This window comes from Amphiura filiformis, chromosome 1 (genome assembly GCF_039555335.1).
Source record: "Amphiura filiformis chromosome 1, Afil_fr2py, whole genome shotgun sequence".
Lineage (NCBI taxonomy): Eukaryota > Metazoa > Echinodermata > Ophiuroidea > Amphilepidida > Amphiuridae > Amphiura > Amphiura filiformis.
Window position 1 is genome coordinate 20,407,136 of NC_092628.1, and position 22,314 is coordinate 20,429,449.

The 22,314-nt window shown below is 38.7% G+C and overlaps 1 protein-coding gene across 4 annotated transcripts in view; it reads right to left on the minus strand.

Moving 5' to 3' along the window:
• The window catches only part of LOC140166487 (scavenger receptor class B member 1-like), a 46,284-nt gene that overhangs the window by 11,722 nt on the left and 12,248 nt on the right, over positions 1-22,314 (minus strand). For all 4 annotated transcript variants that reach the window (XM_072189999.1, XM_072190134.1, XM_072190074.1 and 1 more), the window contains 6 exons: positions 10,147-10,219; positions 7,899-8,074; positions 6,784-6,902; positions 5,237-5,310; positions 2,635-2,686; positions 1,309-1,479 (listed from right to left, as the gene is read on the minus strand). In XM_072189999.1, the coding sequence (XP_072046100.1) occupies positions 1,309-1,479; positions 2,635-2,686; positions 5,237-5,310; positions 6,784-6,902; positions 7,899-8,074; positions 10,147-10,219 (665 nt within the window). The remainder of the gene's footprint in view (positions 1-1,308; positions 1,480-2,634; positions 2,687-5,236; positions 5,311-6,783; positions 6,903-7,898; positions 8,075-10,146; positions 10,220-22,314) is intronic.

Sequence of the window (22,314 nt, forward strand, 5' to 3'; positions counted from 1 at the left end):
AAACAGGTTGCCAGTTAGGAGTATTGCGCTATTCCTTTTAAAAATCTCCCCTCCCCTCCCGGTGGCTCCCCGAACACTTCTGGGTTTTGATTCTGTTTTACCCTTTTAATGACCCAGGGTCATTCTCATCTACACAACAGGAAACAAATGTGTGTTATGTTATTTAACTTACTCTGTTGTTGTTGTTGTTGCTGTTGTTATATTGTTTTTGTTCAGAGCCTGCATGCGTTCATAAGGGTTGCCAGGGGACATAAACTTCATAATTGACCTTTTCGGTAAATCCCATAACCCTTTGCGAGTACACCTGAGAACTCGTCATTTGACGTCACGCCGACTTGCAATGCGCAGTAACGATGTTCCATAAACGATGTGCGCATCGGCGCAGAGCGGCGTGACGCAGAATGACGAGTTCTTAGGTGTACTCGCAAAGGCTTATGGGATTTACCGAAAAGGTCAATTAATACTATTGGTATTTTCTAATTGAACATAATACAGATTTTGGGGGTGATATTTTTACAAATATCCATGCAATATTAGTTAATATGATGAGCTGACAGATTTATTAGAGTGATTATAACGGGTCCATTGGCGGTTGTGGGAAAGAGTATCGGGAATTGTCAACCACTCACAAAGATCAAATCGGAATCGGAGAATCGTTGATTGCTAGAGTTTATATACAAGATGCTATAGAGATTTCCCAAACGTATACGATTAGCCCTAATCTCCCCCTGTATGTCAAAAAGTATGGCGTTATATTAAGTCGATGATCCTAACATATAAATCTCTGGCTGAGCTGGAAGATTAATAGTTAGATTACGGGGCTGACACCCTTCCTTTCAAAAATGTAATTGTGAAATATGCAAGTCATCACTATCAATATTTTATTTTACCCTGTTTTCACAATTGTACACGTTTGACCCCCTCCCCATTGTAACTAGTTTCGTTTAAATAGCATTGTCCCTCTTTTGATCCGAACCTCTCTTCCTTCAATCAAAAGTTTAACAACAATAAAATATAGCCCCCGAAAAATTCCTGATGCCAACACTGGCTCTTACTGTAGAAAGATGGACTAGCTTACCATTTGAAACATCTGACAGGAAGATTGGGCTATTCCAAATGAGATCCATACACCCCCTGTGGAAGGCATGACAATAATCTCCCACATAGGGGGTGTAGTTTTCAATTGGAGTCACTCATTCAGGTAATTCCATTTGAAAGTCACACTCCCTGTGTGGGAGATGAACATCATGTATCACATAGGGGGTGTGTGGATATCAACAGGAATCTCTCATATTCAATCAGACTTACCTGGTTTGCTTGGGTTCTTCTATAGTACTTTACAATAGTTATTGTTGTTCCAGCCAATACCATTAATGCCCCTCCGACTATCATGATATATTTCATTATTTCAACAATAAGAGCTGTTACTTGGAAGCCTAGCTCATATGATTTGATGACATTATCTGGAACATCTACTTCCTGAAATATAAAGTAATAAAAATGTACTATGAATATAATATATTCTTGTAAATGTTCTTAATAGTATTCATAATAATAATAAATTAAACATTAGGCATTTATCCATGCTGTCTGGATGATCACAACCGTGCCACAGGTCGATATACTGCCAAGCCCGTAAGGGTTGCGAAAGTGGACCTCAATGTTGAGTATAACAGAGCAATTAGGCCCGTGCTGATCCTGCTCTGTACAAAAAGGCCTACAACTTTTACATGTCGAGATATTGCTTGTCTGGTACACTGGCCCACCATTTTATGCGACTCCCGAACTCAATGCCGAGTGTGACAGAGCAATTAAGCCCGGGCGGATCCTGCTCTTTACAAAAAGGCCTGCAACTTTTACATGTCCAGATATTGCTCGTCTGGTACACGGGACCACCATTTTATGTGACTCCCGAACTCAATGCCGAGTGTGACAGAGCAATTAAGCCCGGGCGGATCCTGCTCTTTACAAAAAGGCCTGCAACTTTTACATGTCCAGATATTGCTCGTCTGGTACACGGGACCACCATTTTATGTGACTCCCGAACTCAATGCCGAGTGTGACAGAGCAATTAGGCCCGGGCGGATCCTGCTCTTTGCAAAAAGGCCTGCAACTTTTACATGTCCAGATATTGCTCGTCTGGTACACAGGACCACCATTTTATGTGACTCCCGAACTCAATGCTGCGTGTGACACAGCAATTAGGCCCGGGCTGATCCTGCTCTGTACAAAAAGGCCTGCAACTTTTACATGTCCAGATATTGCTCGTCTGGTACACAGGATCACCATTTTATGTGACTCTCCAAACCATCGCACACCTGCACCCACTGTCCACTGTGGTGTCTGCACATTTAGGGCCACAATGAGTGGGAGAGGAGAAATGTTACCCTGCAAAGGATGTAAATAATGGTTTGCATATGCACAGCAAACCAGCAGTCAGACTCTGTTGTACCTTTGCACTGTCATCTCAATTCTTGCCAAGTGGCTGTCCACTTAATAATTATGAGCCCTGGGGATGAGTAAAATTGGGAGCAAGAATTTTTTTGCAAGCCAAAAAATTCCACTTAGACCAGGTCTAACTTTAGACCTGGTCTAACTCTTTTGTGCATACGGACCCTGAAGTCTTAATCTTACCTGGGCAAACCAGATGGCAGGTATATACATTGTTCTTACATCCCCCATTTGTCTGTCAGAAAAAAAAAATAAACACTTGCGTTAAAGTAATCATCTAAGATCTACAAAATTTTGGCGCAACTCAAAATAAGACTTATTCTGTAGGTACATTATTCAAAAGCATTGTTTGTTCCAACATGTACTACACTACCAAACTCCTATTGGGGCCACCTGCATAGGTACACTGTGCAGTACCAGGGGAATACCAGTGTAGTACCACTGTACACTGCTGGTTGGTCCTGTGCACTGTGTAGAAGCAGCTTTGGTATTGTGTAGTTACTCTTTGTGTACCAGCCTGGTACCTTGGCGATAGTGTACCTGTGCAGGCGGCCTCAATAGGAATCTTGTAGTGTACTAAGATATATACAATCATGTTGTTCATGTCTCTTTGAATAAGTTCATCAGGATTGTTTGGAATCAATTAATGGTAAATTGTGCTTTACAAATCCACTTGATTACTCACGTTTTTTAGATCGTTTCATCTTCCTCACGGAAGACTTCATCAGTAATGTTATGAACCAGCAACACTCCTACTCTCATCTCCAGAGTGCACAGTTCTTTGCAGTAGCTGGTCATATACATGATTGAGTGAGTATGTCCCTTCATCGCGGTTGATAACGTTGGCCCCCCGTTTCCTGATCCACATGGCTTCTCTGATCCATCTAGTTTGCTTGCAAGAGTCTTTGTCGATTACTTTGGCTCCATCCCAATCAATAACATGATTTTCTTGTGACACATGGTCTGTGATGGCAGATTTGTTAATTTCGTCGACCGACTCCTTGCGTACTGCGCGAGTGAATTTCCTCCTGTTAACTTCTCCGATTCCTTTAGGTGTTCCTTGAGTCTTACCCCGAAAGGTCTGCCGGTTTCTCCAATGTACGACTTCTTGCAGTTTTTACATGATATCTCATATACACAGTCGCAAGTTTTGGTGGCTTCAATTTTGTCTTTGGGGTGCACGAGGTTCTGTTTCAGCGTATTGTGTGGTCGCATCGCTGTTTGGATGTTGTGTTTCTTAAATACTCGCTGCAGTCTCTCAGACACACCTTGGACATACGGTATAACAACCATGCCCTTACTCTTTTCTGCGTTCTTGTCCTTTGTGTTCTTTTTCGCTTTGGTCTTATCGCTTATCTGATGTTTTACTTTTTCAATAGTCCAGTTCGGATATCCACATTGGTTTAGCGCATATTTGATGTGTTCCTCCTCCTGTTGTTTATCCTCCTCTTCAGTTACAATCGCGTCTTTCCGATCTAAAATGTTCTGACTACCCCCAATTTCTGGTGCAAGGGATGTTGGGAAGCGAAATTTAAATACTGGTCTATGTGCGTTTTCTTTCTATACACCGTCGTCTTTACCGAACCATCATCTTTGCGATTGATCAGTGTGTCAAGGAAAGGTATTTTTCCTTCTGCTTCCTCCTCGTAAGTGAATTTAATGTTGTTGGTTGGATCGGCTTTGTTAAAGTGATCTGTGAGTTCTTGCGTAGTGCCCTTTGGTATAATCTCTAGGATATCGTCGACATATCTTTTCCATAATTTTGGACGACATGCGATGGAGTGCGTTGGCTATGGCTCTTTGTTCCAACCATTCCATAAAATGTTCGCGATAATCGCTCACCGGACTCCTCATGGCAGCTCCAAATTTTTGCATGTAAATTTCTCCTCTGAATTAAAAATATGTCGTCGTCAAAACAAACTCGAGCAATTCAATAATGTCATCAGCGTTAAGTAAAGTTCTTTGTTTCAACGTGGTGTCCTTCTCCAAATATTCTCTCACTATCTCCAGTGTTTTATTGATAGGGGTATTCGTGAATAGCGACACGACATCATGTGAATTGAAAATATCCTCGTCGTCAATTCTGACCGTAACGTTATCAACCGCGATGAAGGGACATACTCACTCAATCATGTATATGACCAGCTACTGCAAAGAACTGTGCACTCTGGAGATGAGAGTAGGAGTGTTGCTGGTTCATCACATTACTGATGAAGTCTTCCGTAGGAAGATGAAACGTCTAAAAATGTGAGTAATCAAGTGGATTTGTAAAGCACAATTTACCATTAAATGTTGTTCATGTGTTTGCGACAATACACTAAAAAATTAATATTTAAGCAAAATCTGTGTCAGTCAGGCCGCGCAGTTCAGGGTGTTTTGTTTCCTCATCACCTCAAACTTTTTTTATTTCTTAATACCGTATTTCATCAAATAGTCGCCCCCCTCAAAAAAACGCCCCACCACTTTTTTAAACCAAGATGTTTCAAAATGCTGATATTTCCATGCTATCTTGTGTAGTAAGCTTACCAAGTTGCGCACATGGTCGATAATAGCGTCAATAATTGGCGAAAATCTGGATCAGAAACCCGGAAGTGAGCCAGAAGTCAGTGTTTCTAGTTCATAGTTCGTCATTTTAGCGTGTGTTTTTAGTTTACCTAATGATTTTAAAAAGAATTATCGTTCTAAAATTGACCTTGAATAAATGGCCCCCCCCCCCTTGGGAAAATGTAATGCCCCCGGGGGCATTTATTTGACGAAGTATGGTAAATAACTCTCAAAGACTTACTTAATGCCCTGTACATCTCGTAAAAACATGTTGATTTGTAACCTCTGTCTCATTACATAAGGCATCCCCATATACTGCAACAAAACAAAAATCATTAATTAAATTGATTAATCAAAATACAATTTATTGATTAACTTCAGTAATCTACACAACCCCCACGGCCCTAATTTGGTAAAACGACCTAACTCGATATAGACTTTTATGCCTAATTAGGACTGTACTGGAAAAATTTTAAAAGCCTTCATGCCATTTCTTTTTTCCAAGTGTCCAGCTTATTATTGTGTTCCTAAAGTTTGAGGTTTTCACCAAAGCAGGTCTAAATATTTTTCAGCAGAGCCTTAATTAGGTAAAACTTCTATCTTCGAGTTAGGTTGTTTTACCAAATTAGGGCCGCCCACTGTATAATAGGCTAACCCAGTTGAAATCCATACACAGCCTAAGGGAGAACATGACTTCAAATTTCCACATGAGTGTGAATTTCAAATCGGGTTATCTGAATGGATGATTCCATTTGAAATCTACACCCCCTCCCCTGTGAGGGAGATTAAGGGTAGACGAGGTATTGTTGGTCAAGCAACCTAAAATCGATTTTCATTATCTAGATCAATATATTATTGAAAAATAACACCTTGATGTTTTGCAAAAGTTCATTCTACAAATCGTATACTTTGCAAACTTGCTTAATTTATTATGAGTTATGTACGTTTTACAAAAGTGTTGTTGTTTCAGCCCTCTTTACAACGTAGCTCAAGAACCGCAGCACCTATAAAAGTATATCTGTGATATTTTAATTCTTCTACACACTCGCTATGAATTGAGCAATGCAGTTTTTCCCAAAGCTCACTACCATTCGTAAGATGCTGTGAACTACCAAATCACAACAGTTTAAAATAATTAATAACCTTAAGGTCATGTATTCCATAGGGGTGTATGCCTATGGATTTCAACTACAATAGCCAACTGATGCTGACAGCTCTTCCCTGCACTCTTTGCACCCCTAAACCTGTGATGTACAGACATATCATTCACACACTTTTACATTTTGGATGTTGCTTTACTCATAAAATAAATTTTAACGAAATTTAAGAAAAAATCATGGATGGTGCAATCGGCAGACAATTCAGCAGATTGGCATGGCATTAGCGCTGGAAGATAAACAAGTGCACTTCTTTGAGACAATATTTCAGCCAATGGCTGCACTAATGATCAGGGATTTAACGATCGTCTGCTAGAAAAAACAAACTATAAAGCATTTTCAGTCTATGGAAGAGTTCAGGGATGAAAACAAGCACTGTCATAATTACTGCTTTAACATTTCCAGAAAATGTGTATTTCCCTATACTTTGTACAGGGAAGATCCAAGCAAAATTTTCTGACGATTTACATCTCTGAGAGTTATAATGGGATTGAGATTTACAGTGAACAGCTCTTTTCAGAGCCACCACTTATTTTTTGGAGTTATGAAGGGAAGGTGGTTTTAGCTCTGAGTATTTAGGCCTACCCAACTATGGAACCAAGACTGTGTGACAGTCTAATCCATTACCTACCGGTTCTAGTAAGAAATAGTTTTTATGTTTTTCCTCATCTGGATTAAGTCCTATGATCTGTTCTGATAACGATGGATCAGCATACAGGAAATGAGGATTTGACATGCCCATTGGGCTACCTGTATATACATGGAATAAAAAACAAATATTTATGGTTATAAAATAAGAATTCTGCCAAATTTTAATTTTGTTAGGGACCGTTCACGAACACTTGTAAGGGGGGGCCTGATGCAAAAATCGGCCCCCCCCCCCTTTACAGGTCTCAAAAATTTCAGGGGCCCCCTTTTTGACATGGAAATTATGGGTCAACCCCATAGAAAAACATATAAACTCAATTTTCCCGAGAAAATTTGTGATCATTTTATCATGCCCCCCCCCCCCCCACCCTTAGGAGGGTCAAAAATTTTAAGGGCCCCCTTTTTGCATCAGGCCCCCCTTTACAAGTGTTTGTGAACGGTTCCTTAGTCTTTACCAAAAATGATGACAATGTTAGTAATAACTGTCAGGAAGGTATTCGCTCCATTTTGAGCCACTATCTTAGCCATGTAACGATGGCGTCCAATGGGCGATTTATTATAGTATTACGATAACAATTCAATTTTTCTACAAACATGACAATAATTACATCTAAATTGGGACATGTGTAAACCCAACAAAACAGGCCAAAAAATGAAGTTTGAAAAAATTTGACCAATTTCATTATGGGTTATGGCACATATCTGATAAAGCATTTTCTACCATATGGCAGTGACGTCAGTGCGCATTGGGCGAAGCTACAAATCGCTAGTGTTCACTCAAAGCACTGGCAGGTGTACACACACACGCACTTTAAGACGCCACATATAGATGCACATGTGAAACAGATGCCTCAATCATCCAGGTTTTGAACCTGGGCCTTTTGAATCAACAGACCATCTCTACCAACTGAGCTAATTAGGCACGATGGGGAAGAGCAATGATATGATGTTAATATCTACAGGCCCTCTATCATCTTCTCATCTGAGAAGCTTAGACGGAGGTTTTGGAAATCATCCCAAAATCATATTCGAGATTGGAAAAGTAAAGTTAAAACTATGTGGGAAATTAACAATATTGTCCTTTCAAAGAATACATACCAAATCTACATGGGTCCATTCTCTGGATCCCATTTGGTGCGCATGTGTCATCCTTGCAGAAACCCTCGTTAGGTGGGTATGTGGTTCCGTTAGCATAAGCATATGGTGCCAGGGCGTAACGCCTCATAGGGATACCTTTGAAGGTCTCATCTTCTTCATAAACATACGGCATGGTCCTGTAATCAACGTACAAGTAGCATTTAGACTTAAGGGAGACGAGGTACATGTATTGTTGGTCGAAGCCGCACACAAAATTGATTTTCATTATCTAAATCAATATATTATTGAAAAATAACACTTTGATGTTTTGCAAAAGTTCATTCTACAAATCATATACTTTGAAAACTTGCTTGATTTATTGTTGTGAATGAGTTATGTACATTTTACAAAAGTGATGTTGTTTCAGCCCTCTTTTATACAATATAACTCAAGAATTTCAGGACCTACAAAAGTGTATCTGTAATATTTGAATTCTACACACTCGCTATAAAACGATCAATGCAATGTTTGCCAAAGCTCACAACCATTCGCAAGATGCTATGAACTACCGTATCGCAACAGTTTGAAATAGTTGCTAACCTTAACCCATGGGCATTGCCAGCCGAATTATCAGCCTCTAAGAACTACTATGATTGGTTACAAAGTGGGCTACATCATGAATTGAGCCAATCAGAGATATGGTAAGAATAATTTATTTTGATTGGTTACTCAGATGATTTAATTCATCCATCCTTCATGATCTCAACAAACTTCTGAATTTGAATTTGTTCGTCCAGGATCAGCCTGAGGATTTTTTTAAATTGTTTCTGAGGCATGTGAATTAAGTAGTCTACTCACAGTCAGTGATGCCAACGCCGTGCCTTAGGCGCACAATTGGGCTACTTGGCGATCACTTGCCGCTACTCAAAAAAGCATGCCGCTACTTGTCTAAAATTGGGCAATAATTTGATGTATTTTCCTTTCCATTTAGCCGATTTATAAAGGTTTTGAGTCTTTGAAGCTCCAAATTGAAATTACAATGGGTTTTGTGACCATTTATTGATCGGTCAGTAACTTCCCAGTAAGTACCGGAAATTTCAAAGTCAAGTGCTTTCCCGCCCAATTGGGTGTTTTGAATTCTAAATTCGGGTAAATCCGCCCAAATACCACTATTGGGCGCTTTTTTGGAAGCTTAAAAATTGGGCTACTTGAGAATCCTTTACCGCGGCCTGGCGAGTCAATGCGCCGCGCCTTGACGCTGAAAAGTTTTGGCAACACTGCTCCCAGTTGAAGCTTCCCAGCAATGGCAGTAAACATGCACCGCTGAGCTTACCGGGCCAAAATGATGCACCCTGGAAAATTTGTAAACCCCTCCACCTACTGCTGCCCAAAATGAAGCTCTGACATCACTGACTACACTTGGCAAAAATCACTACTTGAAGGAGTATTTTGAGATCCTAGCATCCTCTTTTTATTGACATTTTCCAGTAGATATCCATGAAAAATCCTTATTCCCAAAATGTCAGTTGATATGATTCCGATTTTGCGTTTGCAAGTCATGCATGATTATGTAAATTACACTGCTCCATAGACAATGTGTTGTAATTTTGTTCTGGTGTACCAGAACGTAATTCAAATTTCACAATATTTTTGCTAAACGAACTAATCTGCAAGAATTTTTTGTACATAAACATTATGTAGCCAGAGGTTTCCAGTGGTGTAAAAATCTCAACTTTTTTTTTGATAGGATGATGGGGGATGATGCTGTGGATCACAAAATACCCTTTAAAACATTCATGAAGAAACTGTAATAGGATTATATGAAGAGTTCCAATGCAAAATGCAATACATGGAAAAGCTGCCTTGTGTAGTTTTTGTTTTTCATATTTGCTATCTTATATAGTGATCTGTTACACAATATTGAAAAATACCACAAGGCAGCAATGGGCTATTCCATCTAAAATACACACTACCCCAGTGGAAGATTTTGGAAATATCTTCCACAGGGGGAGTATGGATTTCAAATGAAATTAGCACATTTGGCAGCTCCATTTGAAACTCACCCTCCCTCTGTGGAAGATTCAGGTTGAATCTTTCTTAGAGGGTGTATGAAATTCAAATGGAGCTGCCAGATGTGTTAATTCCATTCAAAATTCATACTCCCCTTGTGGAAGATATTTCCAAAATCTTCTACAGAGGTAGTACGGATTTCAACTGGAATAGCCCATGCTGTATATTGAGTTTTGCACAAACTCAATTCAGTTCTTACCTGCAAAAATCTGGGTGAAACAAATCTAATACATTTTCATCTTTTTTGATAAAAGGATGCCACATCATACCGTCTGAATGGGAAATAACACACAAAAAAACAATTGTTTAGTAGGCTAGACAGAAAACAGTACTCATAGTGGGCAAAACTGAAGTGGAGATTGCCAAAGAAATTCACCTTGAACCAACTGTTATACAGCTTATCAAAAAGTACCAAACTACCAAAATTATGGTATAGCCAATGTTGAAAGTCACCCAATTTCTTTTCTAAACCATTGGATTTTATGGGACAGAAACTTTGAGTAGATAACGACTTTAAAGCTGATTGAGCTGTACCCGTAACCCATCCATATGTACTTGCCCTCCTTTTCTTTTCTTTCTTTTCTATTCGTTCATATAGCTGTATTTGCCTAGTAACTGCAAGATTTGACAACATCATACCTAATATAGTAATATGTGACCCCTCGGCACAACTGAGCCCGGATGTCGCCAGTGCCACTATTGAGATATGCTCCATCGAACTTAACAATAAACAATAGGAAACAAAGGATTTATTGACTGTTTTATTGATTTTCACTACTTAAATGTCAAGTACTATAGACATGATATGTACATCATTTTAAAGCTAATTTCAAGCAGAATATTTTGGTTGAATATCTCAAAAATGATGATTGGCGACTTCAGGGCTCAGTTGTGCTGAGGGGTCACATATTTATCTCTTTTTCACTATTAATTTTCAAAACCAATTTGTTTTACCTATTTCCCTCAAATATAGTTTATGTCTTATAATCTATCGACAGTATATTTTATGAAAACAAAAAAATCAAAACTTGGTCTGTTTGCAAATTATGTTAAGAGATTCTGACAGTTATAATCCCATGGTCAAAATTATGCAACTTTCTAAGGGTTGCTTGACCTTTTACATTATCAGTATTTAATTTGCTTACTAAAATGTCTCTTGTTATAAAGATTATCAAGATAGCATATCATTTTATGTAACAGAGGCACTTTGATTTGCAATTCATCTGGCTAAACAAAAATACATGATAGCATATCTAAGTATGTAAAGAGTCTTGATAACATAAATGCATGACCCCAGAGGGCCCGGTCAGACAGAGATGGTCGGACCATGGTATGAGTTGCGTGTGACCGCACACAACCATGGTTGAACTATAGTCATACCATCTTTCCCCAACAATGCTAATTAGCATTGTTAGCCCCCAAGTTACTATGGTCGGACTATAGTTAGTACAATCACCGGTGTGACCACCATGTGTCATCCTATCATGCGTTTCAGCAATGCTTCAGCAACACATTAATAATAATAACAACAACAACAACAACAACAACAACAACAACAACAACAACAACAACAACAACAATAATAATAACAATAATAACAACAACAACAACAACAACAACAACAACAATAATAATAATAACAATAATAATAATAATAATAATAATAATAACAATATTCAAAACCAATTTGTTTTACCTAATAATAATAATAATAATAATAATAATAATAATAATAATAATAATACACATCATCATGCAGCAGGGGCACTCACAATAGGCAAATGAACCCTACTGGTAGCGCTGTATCGGGATCGTGGCTATTGGGGATGAACTAGTTAGTATCATATATCAAAAAGTATAAAAGCTATGATTTTAGTACTTTCTCTCTGTTTCAATTACTTATTCTTTTCCAAATATCTGAATCTTCAACCCGGTACAAGCTTTAATAACGGGGGAACATACATTTTATTAAAAAGAAATCCTACCATCTATCCAAACTTGCTGTGTTATTCCAATGCACATTTTACTTCACCGTGCAGCCATTTTTTGATCGTATTTTGAATATTGGCGTCATAAAACCGTCATAGGTACAAATTTAGTACTTTCTGTCAATCAATAATAGCTTATTCTCTACATGTCAATCTTTAAATAATTGGCATAGTCCTTATAATAACGGTACTCCGCCTTGATGAGTAAATGACAGCAAACAGCTGCAAACCAGTGAAAAATATCCCAAAACTCGATCAGTGGGGCTCCGTTCGTACATGTCAATAGAGTCATTATCGATTGGATTAGTCGTCCGTAGTGGACAATTCGGTCGCTCATTGGATCAATATTATCAGGTGGTAATAAATTTGCATTGGACAATAGATCACTATATAATGGTAAGTACTGCATATATCTGTTTAATCTTCAATAAGCGGGTTTATGGCTGGAAAGGTCACGGTGAATTCGTGGACGTAAGTGCACTATGGATTTAGAGAGCGCTTTTTAAATCAAGAAACATCAGCCTGTGATCAGTGCCGATAGCTTAATTTTAAACATACATGTCAACTATAGTACACTGCCGTGTGACCGTTTGTTGTTTAGTTAACTATAGTCAGACCATGGTAAACCAATAGTCTGATGTCAATTAAAATCAAAATTCAGTTTTTCAATTTCAAAAATGAGCCATTTGCTGAAAACCCCATCATAATTAGACTTGCAGTTCCAGAGATTTTTTCATCGTCTTCGTAAACCCTTAATCCCATCCTGCACCCTAAAATCATAACCCAGTACCCGTAACCCATCCATGTACTTTGCCCTCATTTTCTTTTCTTTTCTTTTTTATTTTCTTCCATTTCAATTCATTCATATAGCTGGATTTGCCTAGTAAATGCAAGATTTGACAACCTCATACCCAATATTTATCTGTTTTTCACAATTTTTAAAACCAATTTATTTGTTTGACCTATTTCCCTCGAATATAGTTTATGTCTTATAATCTATCAACAGTATCAATTTCATGATGCTTCGATCTGCACCAAAAATGTATTTTATGAAAACAAAGCAAAAGAAAATCAAATTTCGGTCTCTTTGTAAATTATGTTAAGAGATTGTGACAGTTAATCCCATGGTCAAAATTATGCAACTTTCTAAGGGTTGCTTGACCTTCTACATTATCAGTATTTAATTTGTTTACTAAAATGTCTCTGGTTATAAAGCTTATCAAGATAACATATCATTTTATGTAACAGAGATGACCCTGTTGATCAGATTCAGGCAGGCTAACGGGCGCACTTCTATCCCAGAGGGGGGTACTCACATGCAAATGAGGTATGGGTGTGTACGGCGGTTTAAGGTCCCTTTCTCAGGCTCTCCAGAAGTTCCTTAAGACCCACATTTGGATCATGCCCCAATTCTTTGAGCCTCAAACTCTGACAATTGTAGCTCTTTAGGTGAAATTTGGACAAATTTGGAATTTTTTAGCTCAAAAGCCTATTCTGGCCCAATTTTAGTTCACAAGACCCATTAAAAATGTTAAAATTTCAGTTCATCAAGCCCCTATTTTGCTCAAAATTAGTTCTTAGTTCCCAAAGTTTGGCACAGCCCCTACCAAAATTTCAATTGAGTGCCTCCCGGCTCCTCCCCCCCACCCCTCACAAAAAAAAAAGAGGAAAGGAGAGAAGAGAAGAAAAAAGGGGGAAAAGAAGAAAAGAGAAGAGAAAAGGGAGAAAGGGAGAAGAGAAAATTAGTTATATTGCACATAATTGAGTAGACCCATGCCTAAAACTAGATGGACCGCGGTTCTCGGATGTCGCGGTTTTCGACGCACAGCGTCGGCCGTGATGCCTCCACCAAAGGGAGCGATGTGGCACTCAAAAGTTGATACAAAGCAGTTTTTATCAATTTGACCTCAGATATCTCTGGGTGACCCCGGATGACCCCAAAATGACCTTCCAAATATTTGGCTCTAAATGTTGACTGTACCCACCAAGTTTCATGCACGTATGACAGTTTTTACTAATTTGACCTCAGATGACCCCTGGATGACCCCAATATGACCTCTCAAAAATTTGGCTTTAAATGTTGACTGTACCCACCAAGTTTCATGCCCATATGCTAGTTTTTACTAATTTGACCTCAGATGACCCCTGGATGACCTTCAAAAATTTCGCTCTAAATGTTGACTGTACCCACCAAGTTTCATGCCCATACGACAGTTTTTACTAATTTGACCTCAGATGACCCCTGGGTGACCCCAGATGACCCCAAAATGACCTTCCAAAAATTTGGCTCTAAATGTTGATTGTATGTACCAAGTATCATGGCCATACAACAGTTTTTGCTCATTTGACCTCAGATGACCCCTGGGTGACCTCAGGTGACCTTGACCCACTAACCAATACAAACTTGTTCTGCCTGGGGTCAAGATGCACCCACCCACCAAGTTTGAGGAACGTGCGACCCCTAGTCTCTGAGAAAAGAGGTAAATAAGGAAAATGTGCCCCCTGACCTCAAATGACCTTTAACCTCAGTATATGACCTTAAAACCTCACCCAAAAAAAAAAGTAGCCAGAGTTTTTGACCATGACCCACCTATCCTGAAAATCTGAAGTCAATCCGCCCATGCATGCCGAGATATAGCGTCCGGACGGAAGCTTACGGAAGCTTCGGAAGGACGGAAGCACGGACATTGCAAAAACAGTATGCCTCGCGGTGGAGGCATAAAAACACAGTTGGGTCGATTGCAAGTAGGCCCTATTATATAAAGGCCTGTGATTATTTTAGGCATTGTTGAAGGTGGGTCCTTGGCCCAAAAGCTTGTGAAATTACTTTTAAATTCAGTCCCCCCCAACTCTGACAGCTCTAGATCCGCCTTTGCTATTGACACACAAATGAAATGGGAGTTCACAGATGTGGGTCAAACAATGTCATATCATGTTACAAATTGACATTTGCATTGCCCCTTTGTTTGCCTACCAAATCAGAGTTCAAATAAATCATGTGCTACTATCTTGATAACATTATGTAGTAGCTCTCTTTCTGTCATCTATAAAAATAACAATATGTTATGTATTGCATAATGTTTTTGGAACATGACTACAACATTTTATAGCCCTAACCCTAACACTGAATCCTGCTTTTTGATATCGGAAGTCAAAGAAGATCCGAAAAAGTCAAGAAGAAGAAGAATTTTTGACTTGGCACCCCCGGGATTCGAACCTTTGACCCACCGCATGCCAACCACACGATCGCGGACCGGTAGCTATGTCCCCGTTATTGCTGCCCGGCCAGCAATTCCGTGAGCATATCACACTTAAGGTGATTGCGTCATCGCAGACCCTGGGATTCATGCATGCACAGAATTTTTCATCGTGGTATTTTGTGGTATTTGCTGGTGTTAGGGTTAGAGTAGGCTCTAATCTGGAAAAATACATCTTTACCTAACCCTAACACTGAACTCTGCTTTTTGATATCGGAAGTCAAAGAAGATCCGAAAAAGTCAAGAAGAAGAAGAATTTTTGACTTGGCACCCCCAGGATTCGAACCTTTGACCCCCGCATGCCAACCACACGATTGCGGACCGACCGGTAGCTACATGGGTTATTGCTGCCCGGCCAGCAATTCCGTGAGCATATCACACTTAGGGTGATTGCGCATCACAGACCCTGGGATTCATGCATGCGCAGAATTTTTCATTGTGGTATTTTGTGGTATTTACTGGTGTTAGGATTAATATAACCCAACAATAAAACTTTTTATGTACATGTAATATGTTTTGTGTTTGCTGGGTATATAAAGCCAGTTTCTAGTTGACACTTTAAAACAAATTATACAACAAATCAAGGTTAATTTTGGAAGGTTCAACAATGACCCTGTCAGATTTTCTTTGTTAGATACCCAAATATTTGACAGAACGTCAATAGAGGCCAGCTCAACCTAACCTTCAATTTTGCTGTAGTTTTCCCAACTTTCGGACCAGATACAGAGAGTCAATGATGTGAAATGAGAGGAACGTTGCAAATTTTTATTTTCAGTTATATCTAGATTCATATTCTCTTGAATCATAAGCTTTAAAATGATATAGCCTTTGAGTCAGGGTTGCTCCCTCACTTGGTCTTCAATATTTCGATGAAGAATTCTATTGTTTTCTGGCATTCTATTGTTTTCAGTACAATGAACCATATCTTCCCTTCTTCCCTGGCGACTTTCCGCTTATTATTCTTCCTGCATCCCTCAAATTTGAGTATTGTCGCACATGTATGCTTAAAGTGCACCGTTTACCTATGCACGATCCTGGAACCTAGGATTGATTGCAGATATCAGAACCGGGGATGGTCCCCCTTCTCTTTTCGAATAGCTCTGACACTTAACATGCACAGGGTTTGACTCTTCCTGTACACTGGACCAACGGCTTTATGTGACTTATTATGTGAGAACAGGTCTCATAACTGGTTGTGTAATGTAAGGTTAGGTACGAATCCTGTCACTAGAAAGTACAAGTCTAGTAGAGTTGAGTAAACTTTAATTTCACTTTAGGGTACTTTCCTATGTCTTTTGTTGCATAATTGTTGCAACATTATGAATGTGACTGCTGACCTGGGACTACACTATTCGGCAAATTACTTCAGCGGTGTCCGTCTGCTGTCTGATTATCACGTAAAGGCTATGCAATTTGACTAGCGAATGAGGTGCTGATGTGATGATGACATGATTCAAATTAGCCAATCAGAACCCCACTTCCGTCGCCATATAAACTGCACCAAATTTGCAGACTGCTGAAGTCTCATGCTGAAAACTATAATAGTACACATAAAGGTCTTAACCTCAGTCCCTAAACAACAGGTCAATGACATTTTCATTCAAAATCTTGGCTTTTGTTGAACAATCATTAACCACTAATTGGAAAGAATTAGTTATTTTCCTGTGTATATTTTGAGACTTTTTCAGAAGTGTACTTTTGTATATGCCAGACTGCAGTCAGTCAGAGCATGGATTTTCCTATCAGCCAATTACTCCACAGCAGCTGAAAGGAGTTTCCCATCATGCTTTGTGGGACCATAATAAAACTGCACTTGTCATAGAAAATGTACACAAAATCCGTCACTTTGACTTTCAATTACTTGCTTAAATCAGGGAGCTTAGACTATTGTTTGAAAAATATGACCCCTAAAGTATTGTGAAACTATCCATAGCCCTCAATATCCAATAATAAAGTCCAAGACAGATATTTGGTATCAAACCACATAATAGTTATTATTTGCATAGCAAAAATATAACACAAATTTTCGAGTCATAGACCTTTGTCAAGTGTGAAGACCTTGTGCGTGCCGGAAAACAAAGGAAGGAGGAGCACAGATCCACAGAAATGTGTGAGGGGGGTCGTGCGAGACAACAAAAAGTGAAAAGCGCGACTATTTGTTTGCTCTCAATATCCAAGCGGTCGTAACTAATTTTTGTATACATTTGCCATGGAGCAAGCAGATACACTGCAATGCATGATGGGATACTCCCTTCAGCTGCTGTGTAATAATTGCTCTACTGTGCAATAAATACCCTTTATGTAATTTTAAGACCTTGGTGCAATAAATATTTTTTATGTAATTATCTTATGTTTATATGTCTGTGTTTTTATTTGAATTGCCTTACCTTGCAGGAGTTAAATGTGAGCTAGTTGAAGGTGATCAAACAATACTTGGAACTTATTGACCGGGGAGGAACATTGAGATTGATTTTCATAATCTCATGGCATCTTGAACAATAAATGATGATAGGTTTGACTCAACTTATGCAACTTGCAATAAGTAATCTTTATGTAATTATCTTATGTTTGTGTTTTTGTTTGATTTGCCTTGCCTTGCAGGAATTAATTGTGTGCTGACAAGGTGATCAAACAATACTTGAACCAGGATCTCTGCTTGAACTTAATGACCCATCTCCCAGGGAGGAACATTGAGATTGTTTTTGTGGCGCCCTCTACGGAGGGGCCACATATAGGCATGTACTTTGTGAATAGCTTCTAATTTCACTCTTGCTAGATTTACTCCTTAATTGTTTTGCTAAAATTATGCCCAGCTCAGAAATAAAACCACAATATGCTAGGATTTTATTTTATTATTGTTTTCTGATATGCACGGGATAAAATGATGTGTGTATATTCTTTGTTTAAAATACAAAATTAATGGACTTATAAAAACACCAAATAACCCGTGACCTTTGTATGGTTTAAACCAGTTTACCGCCTCTTAGAACCCGATAGACGGTGACATTTGACCATTCTAATTATGTAGGCCTATGTTTTGAACATGTTTGCACATGAACTAGTTGTTTACAGTGTGAAGAATCTACAACATGCTCATCTATCAGGGCACAGTTCTTTAACCCCAATACATTTGTGCATTCATTGAATGACCTTTGAAAATGTGAGTACAAAAACTCATACTTTGCAAATTAAGGTCAAATTTTGCACTATGATTGTTTAATTGAGGTTTTTGATAATATAGTGATTGCACACAGTGCACCTAATCCTTAAACCAACACCAATTAATTATAGTTGACCAACACATCCACTGTCCAAACATGAAATCACTAATGGTTTATGTGCTTGAATACAGCTCAGTATCTTTGTGGTGACTATCTCTGATAAAAACAAAACATTAATTAACGAAAATCAATCCTGGTCAGCAGAGAAAGGAATAAATTTGGAAGACATGACTGTGTTGAAGGTCAGAAGTTTATTTGCAAAAATAATATTTATTGTAATATGCCTAACTGCTGGGAAGGGTTCCTAGCAAGGTAAAGTGAAAGAAACCCCAATGGCTATTTTGTCTGTTTAAAATAGAGTTCTATGGCCGACTTAAAGTCATAATTATGACGTAATTTTGTTATTTATTAATTAATTTTTAGCAGAATTAATAGCATAAAAATGGGCTGTGCCCGTTTCATGAAGAATAACGATCGATCTTACCCTTGATTTAACAGGCCTGTCAATTTCTTGGTATTGTTTGATATGAAAGGAGGGTATGATTGTTTTGTATTAGTTTAAGTATTTCCTAGCCTCTCTTAGCCACATGGTTGGCTACAAAAGACACAGAGTAGCCTATACCTTATAAACTGGCATGAGTCTGCAATGACCCCAAGTTTTCAACATTTCAGGATTGTTTCTGGACGGAGGTCGGGTGAAAAACGAAATTACGTTTACATGACTTTGTCGAAATTAGTGTGTGACAAGAATGAGTGTATAGATGACTAGGGGAAGCTTACTTATTTGTGTCTTCTAGTTATCCATCATATACCCTAGGCCCTGATAACGAAATTCAACAATATTCAATATCCAAAGCAATATCCTCACTACAACGGCCCCCAAAACAGAACTCCCACCCCACATAATCACAAATTGACACGAAAGCTTCATTCCATGAAGCATTTCTCTCAGTATTTGATCATCTTCTACTCTTCCCTAAAAAATCATTATAATACCAAATCTAATCACCATGGAATTCACCATATCCCGTCCAGCTCACATTGGGCGCCACATTCCTTTTTTAAAGGAATTTTTATTCATAATGTCACGGTATCTTGAACAATAGATGATGATAAGTTGCATGGATTCAACTTATGCAACTTTTGAGAACGGCTGATGTAGCGCATTACGCCTTGAAAAGGTTTGTATTGGCCGTAAGTCAGGGTTGGTTTGTCAGTTCACTACAAAATACAATGGTAAACAATGCTTTATAGGTTTGTCAGGCTTATTTTCTAATATATCAGAGTTGTGTTGTACAAATAACAAACAGGCAAGACATTTTGAGAATTTTATACCAAATATATGAAAATTCAAATATGAAATGAAAAATAAGGGGACCCTATTTTGCCGGATTTTTGAGTCTGCTGGAATAAGGCAATAAATTTTTTTTAGTTAGATATTAAATCCACCCCCGACACCCTGCACTGCGTCATCATCCCTATATCTTCGTGTCAAAATTGCTGTGATAGTACAGCGAATCCTCTCGTTTTTCAAAAGCTACGCATGGCGATTTTGTTCGAGATAGGCCAAGCGACTCAGGCTAATCATACCATTTACATGATATGAGATAACATAGCCCTGCCATAGAGCCTGCCGCTTAGATTTGCGCATGATCTGTACCACATATGGTGTTACTATTATAGAAAATTCGATTTGTTTTCAGGTAAAACGCAGGTTTTGTTTCCAGTACACTAACTCGAAAAGCAATACACTAATTAGCGTGGCCTTGCTGTTTGCTGTGGATATCTTTAACTGCATTTTATAAGTAAAGATTTTGAAATCCACAGTAAAAATTGTGATTTAACTATTTGAGAAATGAATTATACAAAGGAACCCGAGTAAAATCCAGCTGCTGTATCTAATACAATGTACATTACCGACTTTCTTTACCTGCGTGAATAATAGAACATCGATTTCAATCGAATTGAATACATGTCTCCATTTTGAGTTTGTACTACACCTCTAAGCGACAAAGCGATCGATTTCTAGCCAATCAGATACGGTAGGCCTCCTTTTCTTGCGTTCGGTGAAATACCAATCGCCCGTCGCTCACCAACGGAGTATTAAGTTTATATTTATAACACTGGCTATTGACACTGTGCCCTGTCCTTCACTGAGCTTGTGAAACGTGTTAAACATCTCTTTAGTATGTTTGATAGGCAAATACAGATCTAACAGGCAGATTATCCAACTAATTTTAATCCTCCCCTCAAACTCTGTCCTTCACTGAACTTGTGAACGTGTTAAACACCTCTTTAGTATGTTTGATGGGCAAATACAGATCTTACAGGCAGCTTATCTAACTAATTTTTGGATCAATTTTGGGGGGCCTTATCTAGCTATTAAATCTGTGCAGATACTTTATCCTTCATAAGACAGTACACATGTTTAACATCTCTTTGATAAGTTTGATGATAAAATAAAGCTTTTATTTATTTAATCAGTTTCTATCAACTTGCTTCCGTGACGCAGAACTTACCAATAAAAGAAGGCAGATTATCTAACAAATAAAATCCTTGAATGTTTGACATTTGTGCTTCAACAACTTTTATGACAAAATGGAGCTCTCTTATCTAATCAGTTGAAGATTAACGCAATTGCATTATGCAAGATGATGATAATTATAATGTGTGTGGGGAGTATAGCATGGATGTTATCAACTTCACCAACTCACAGTCAAACTGTGGACATCTGTAACTTTAATCCCGGGGGTACTCAGTACAAATGACCATACGGGGACGTGCCGCAAACATGGGTAGCATTTTCAGCATTCTGGTATATCAATGACCCCTTTTTCAAAGCCTATTTTAGTATATGAATGGGTCCTTTTTTCAAAATTTTCTCAATTTTTTTGGAAAACAGCCCAATATTTCCTTAATCTAGCCAAAATTTTCAACTTTTTTCCAAAATTTTGGGGAAATTTGTAAAAACTAAGACAATTTTGGGTAAATTCGGCCGAAAATTTTGACTTTTGGTATATCAATGGGTCCAAATTTCTTGAAAAACTGGTATATTTATGGGTCCACTTCCAAAATCTCAGCGGCACGTCCCTACCAAAACCAAACTTCAGTACCCCCCCCCCCCGGGACTTATATCACCTCAGAAGGAAACTCAGCACAATGTATTCCAAAGTAAATCCTTCATGGGGTGTTGGAAATACCCACTGTTGCCTGGGTGTACACCGAGAGGGTTCACATTTTAGCAATTCAAATCTGTCAATGTTTAGAGCTGCTAGCTGCATATGCTTGGTTGATTTTCATGTCGGGTGTATCTTTGTGGGAACAGTGGGAAGAGGCAGCGTCGTAGCATGGGTCATCACATTGGGGGGCACCGACCATGATTGGAGGGCACCAGGTCTGATTGGGGGGCACAAGCCATTTTTTGGCAATTTTCCTATGGGATTTTCTAAATTTTGAGATCGATTGTGGGCATGTGCCCCCCTCCCCCGTGCCCCTATGACGCTACGGCACTGGGAAGAGGGATGTAAAGACAGTACAACAAACCCAGGCAATATTGCCAAAACATTTCAGTGCCACAAAATGGCACATTGGCTCACTATACCGTGGTAAATGACTCTCACATATCCCAATATTTAAGGCTCCAAAAAAGCATCCAATAGCAGATATTTTTCCCAAATATATAGAGCGTAAAATCACCCAATTTGGCAAAAAAAAACCCACTTAAACTGATACAACTTACCGGGATGCTACTGGCCGATCAAAAATGATCACAAAACCAATTGTGATAGAAACTTGAGAGTTTTATAGATTCAAAACTTTCTCACATTTAATTCACCCCATAGCATTGGTTTATACCAGGGCTCGAATCGCCCCAATCGCGGGTCAAATGATCGAAAAGTCA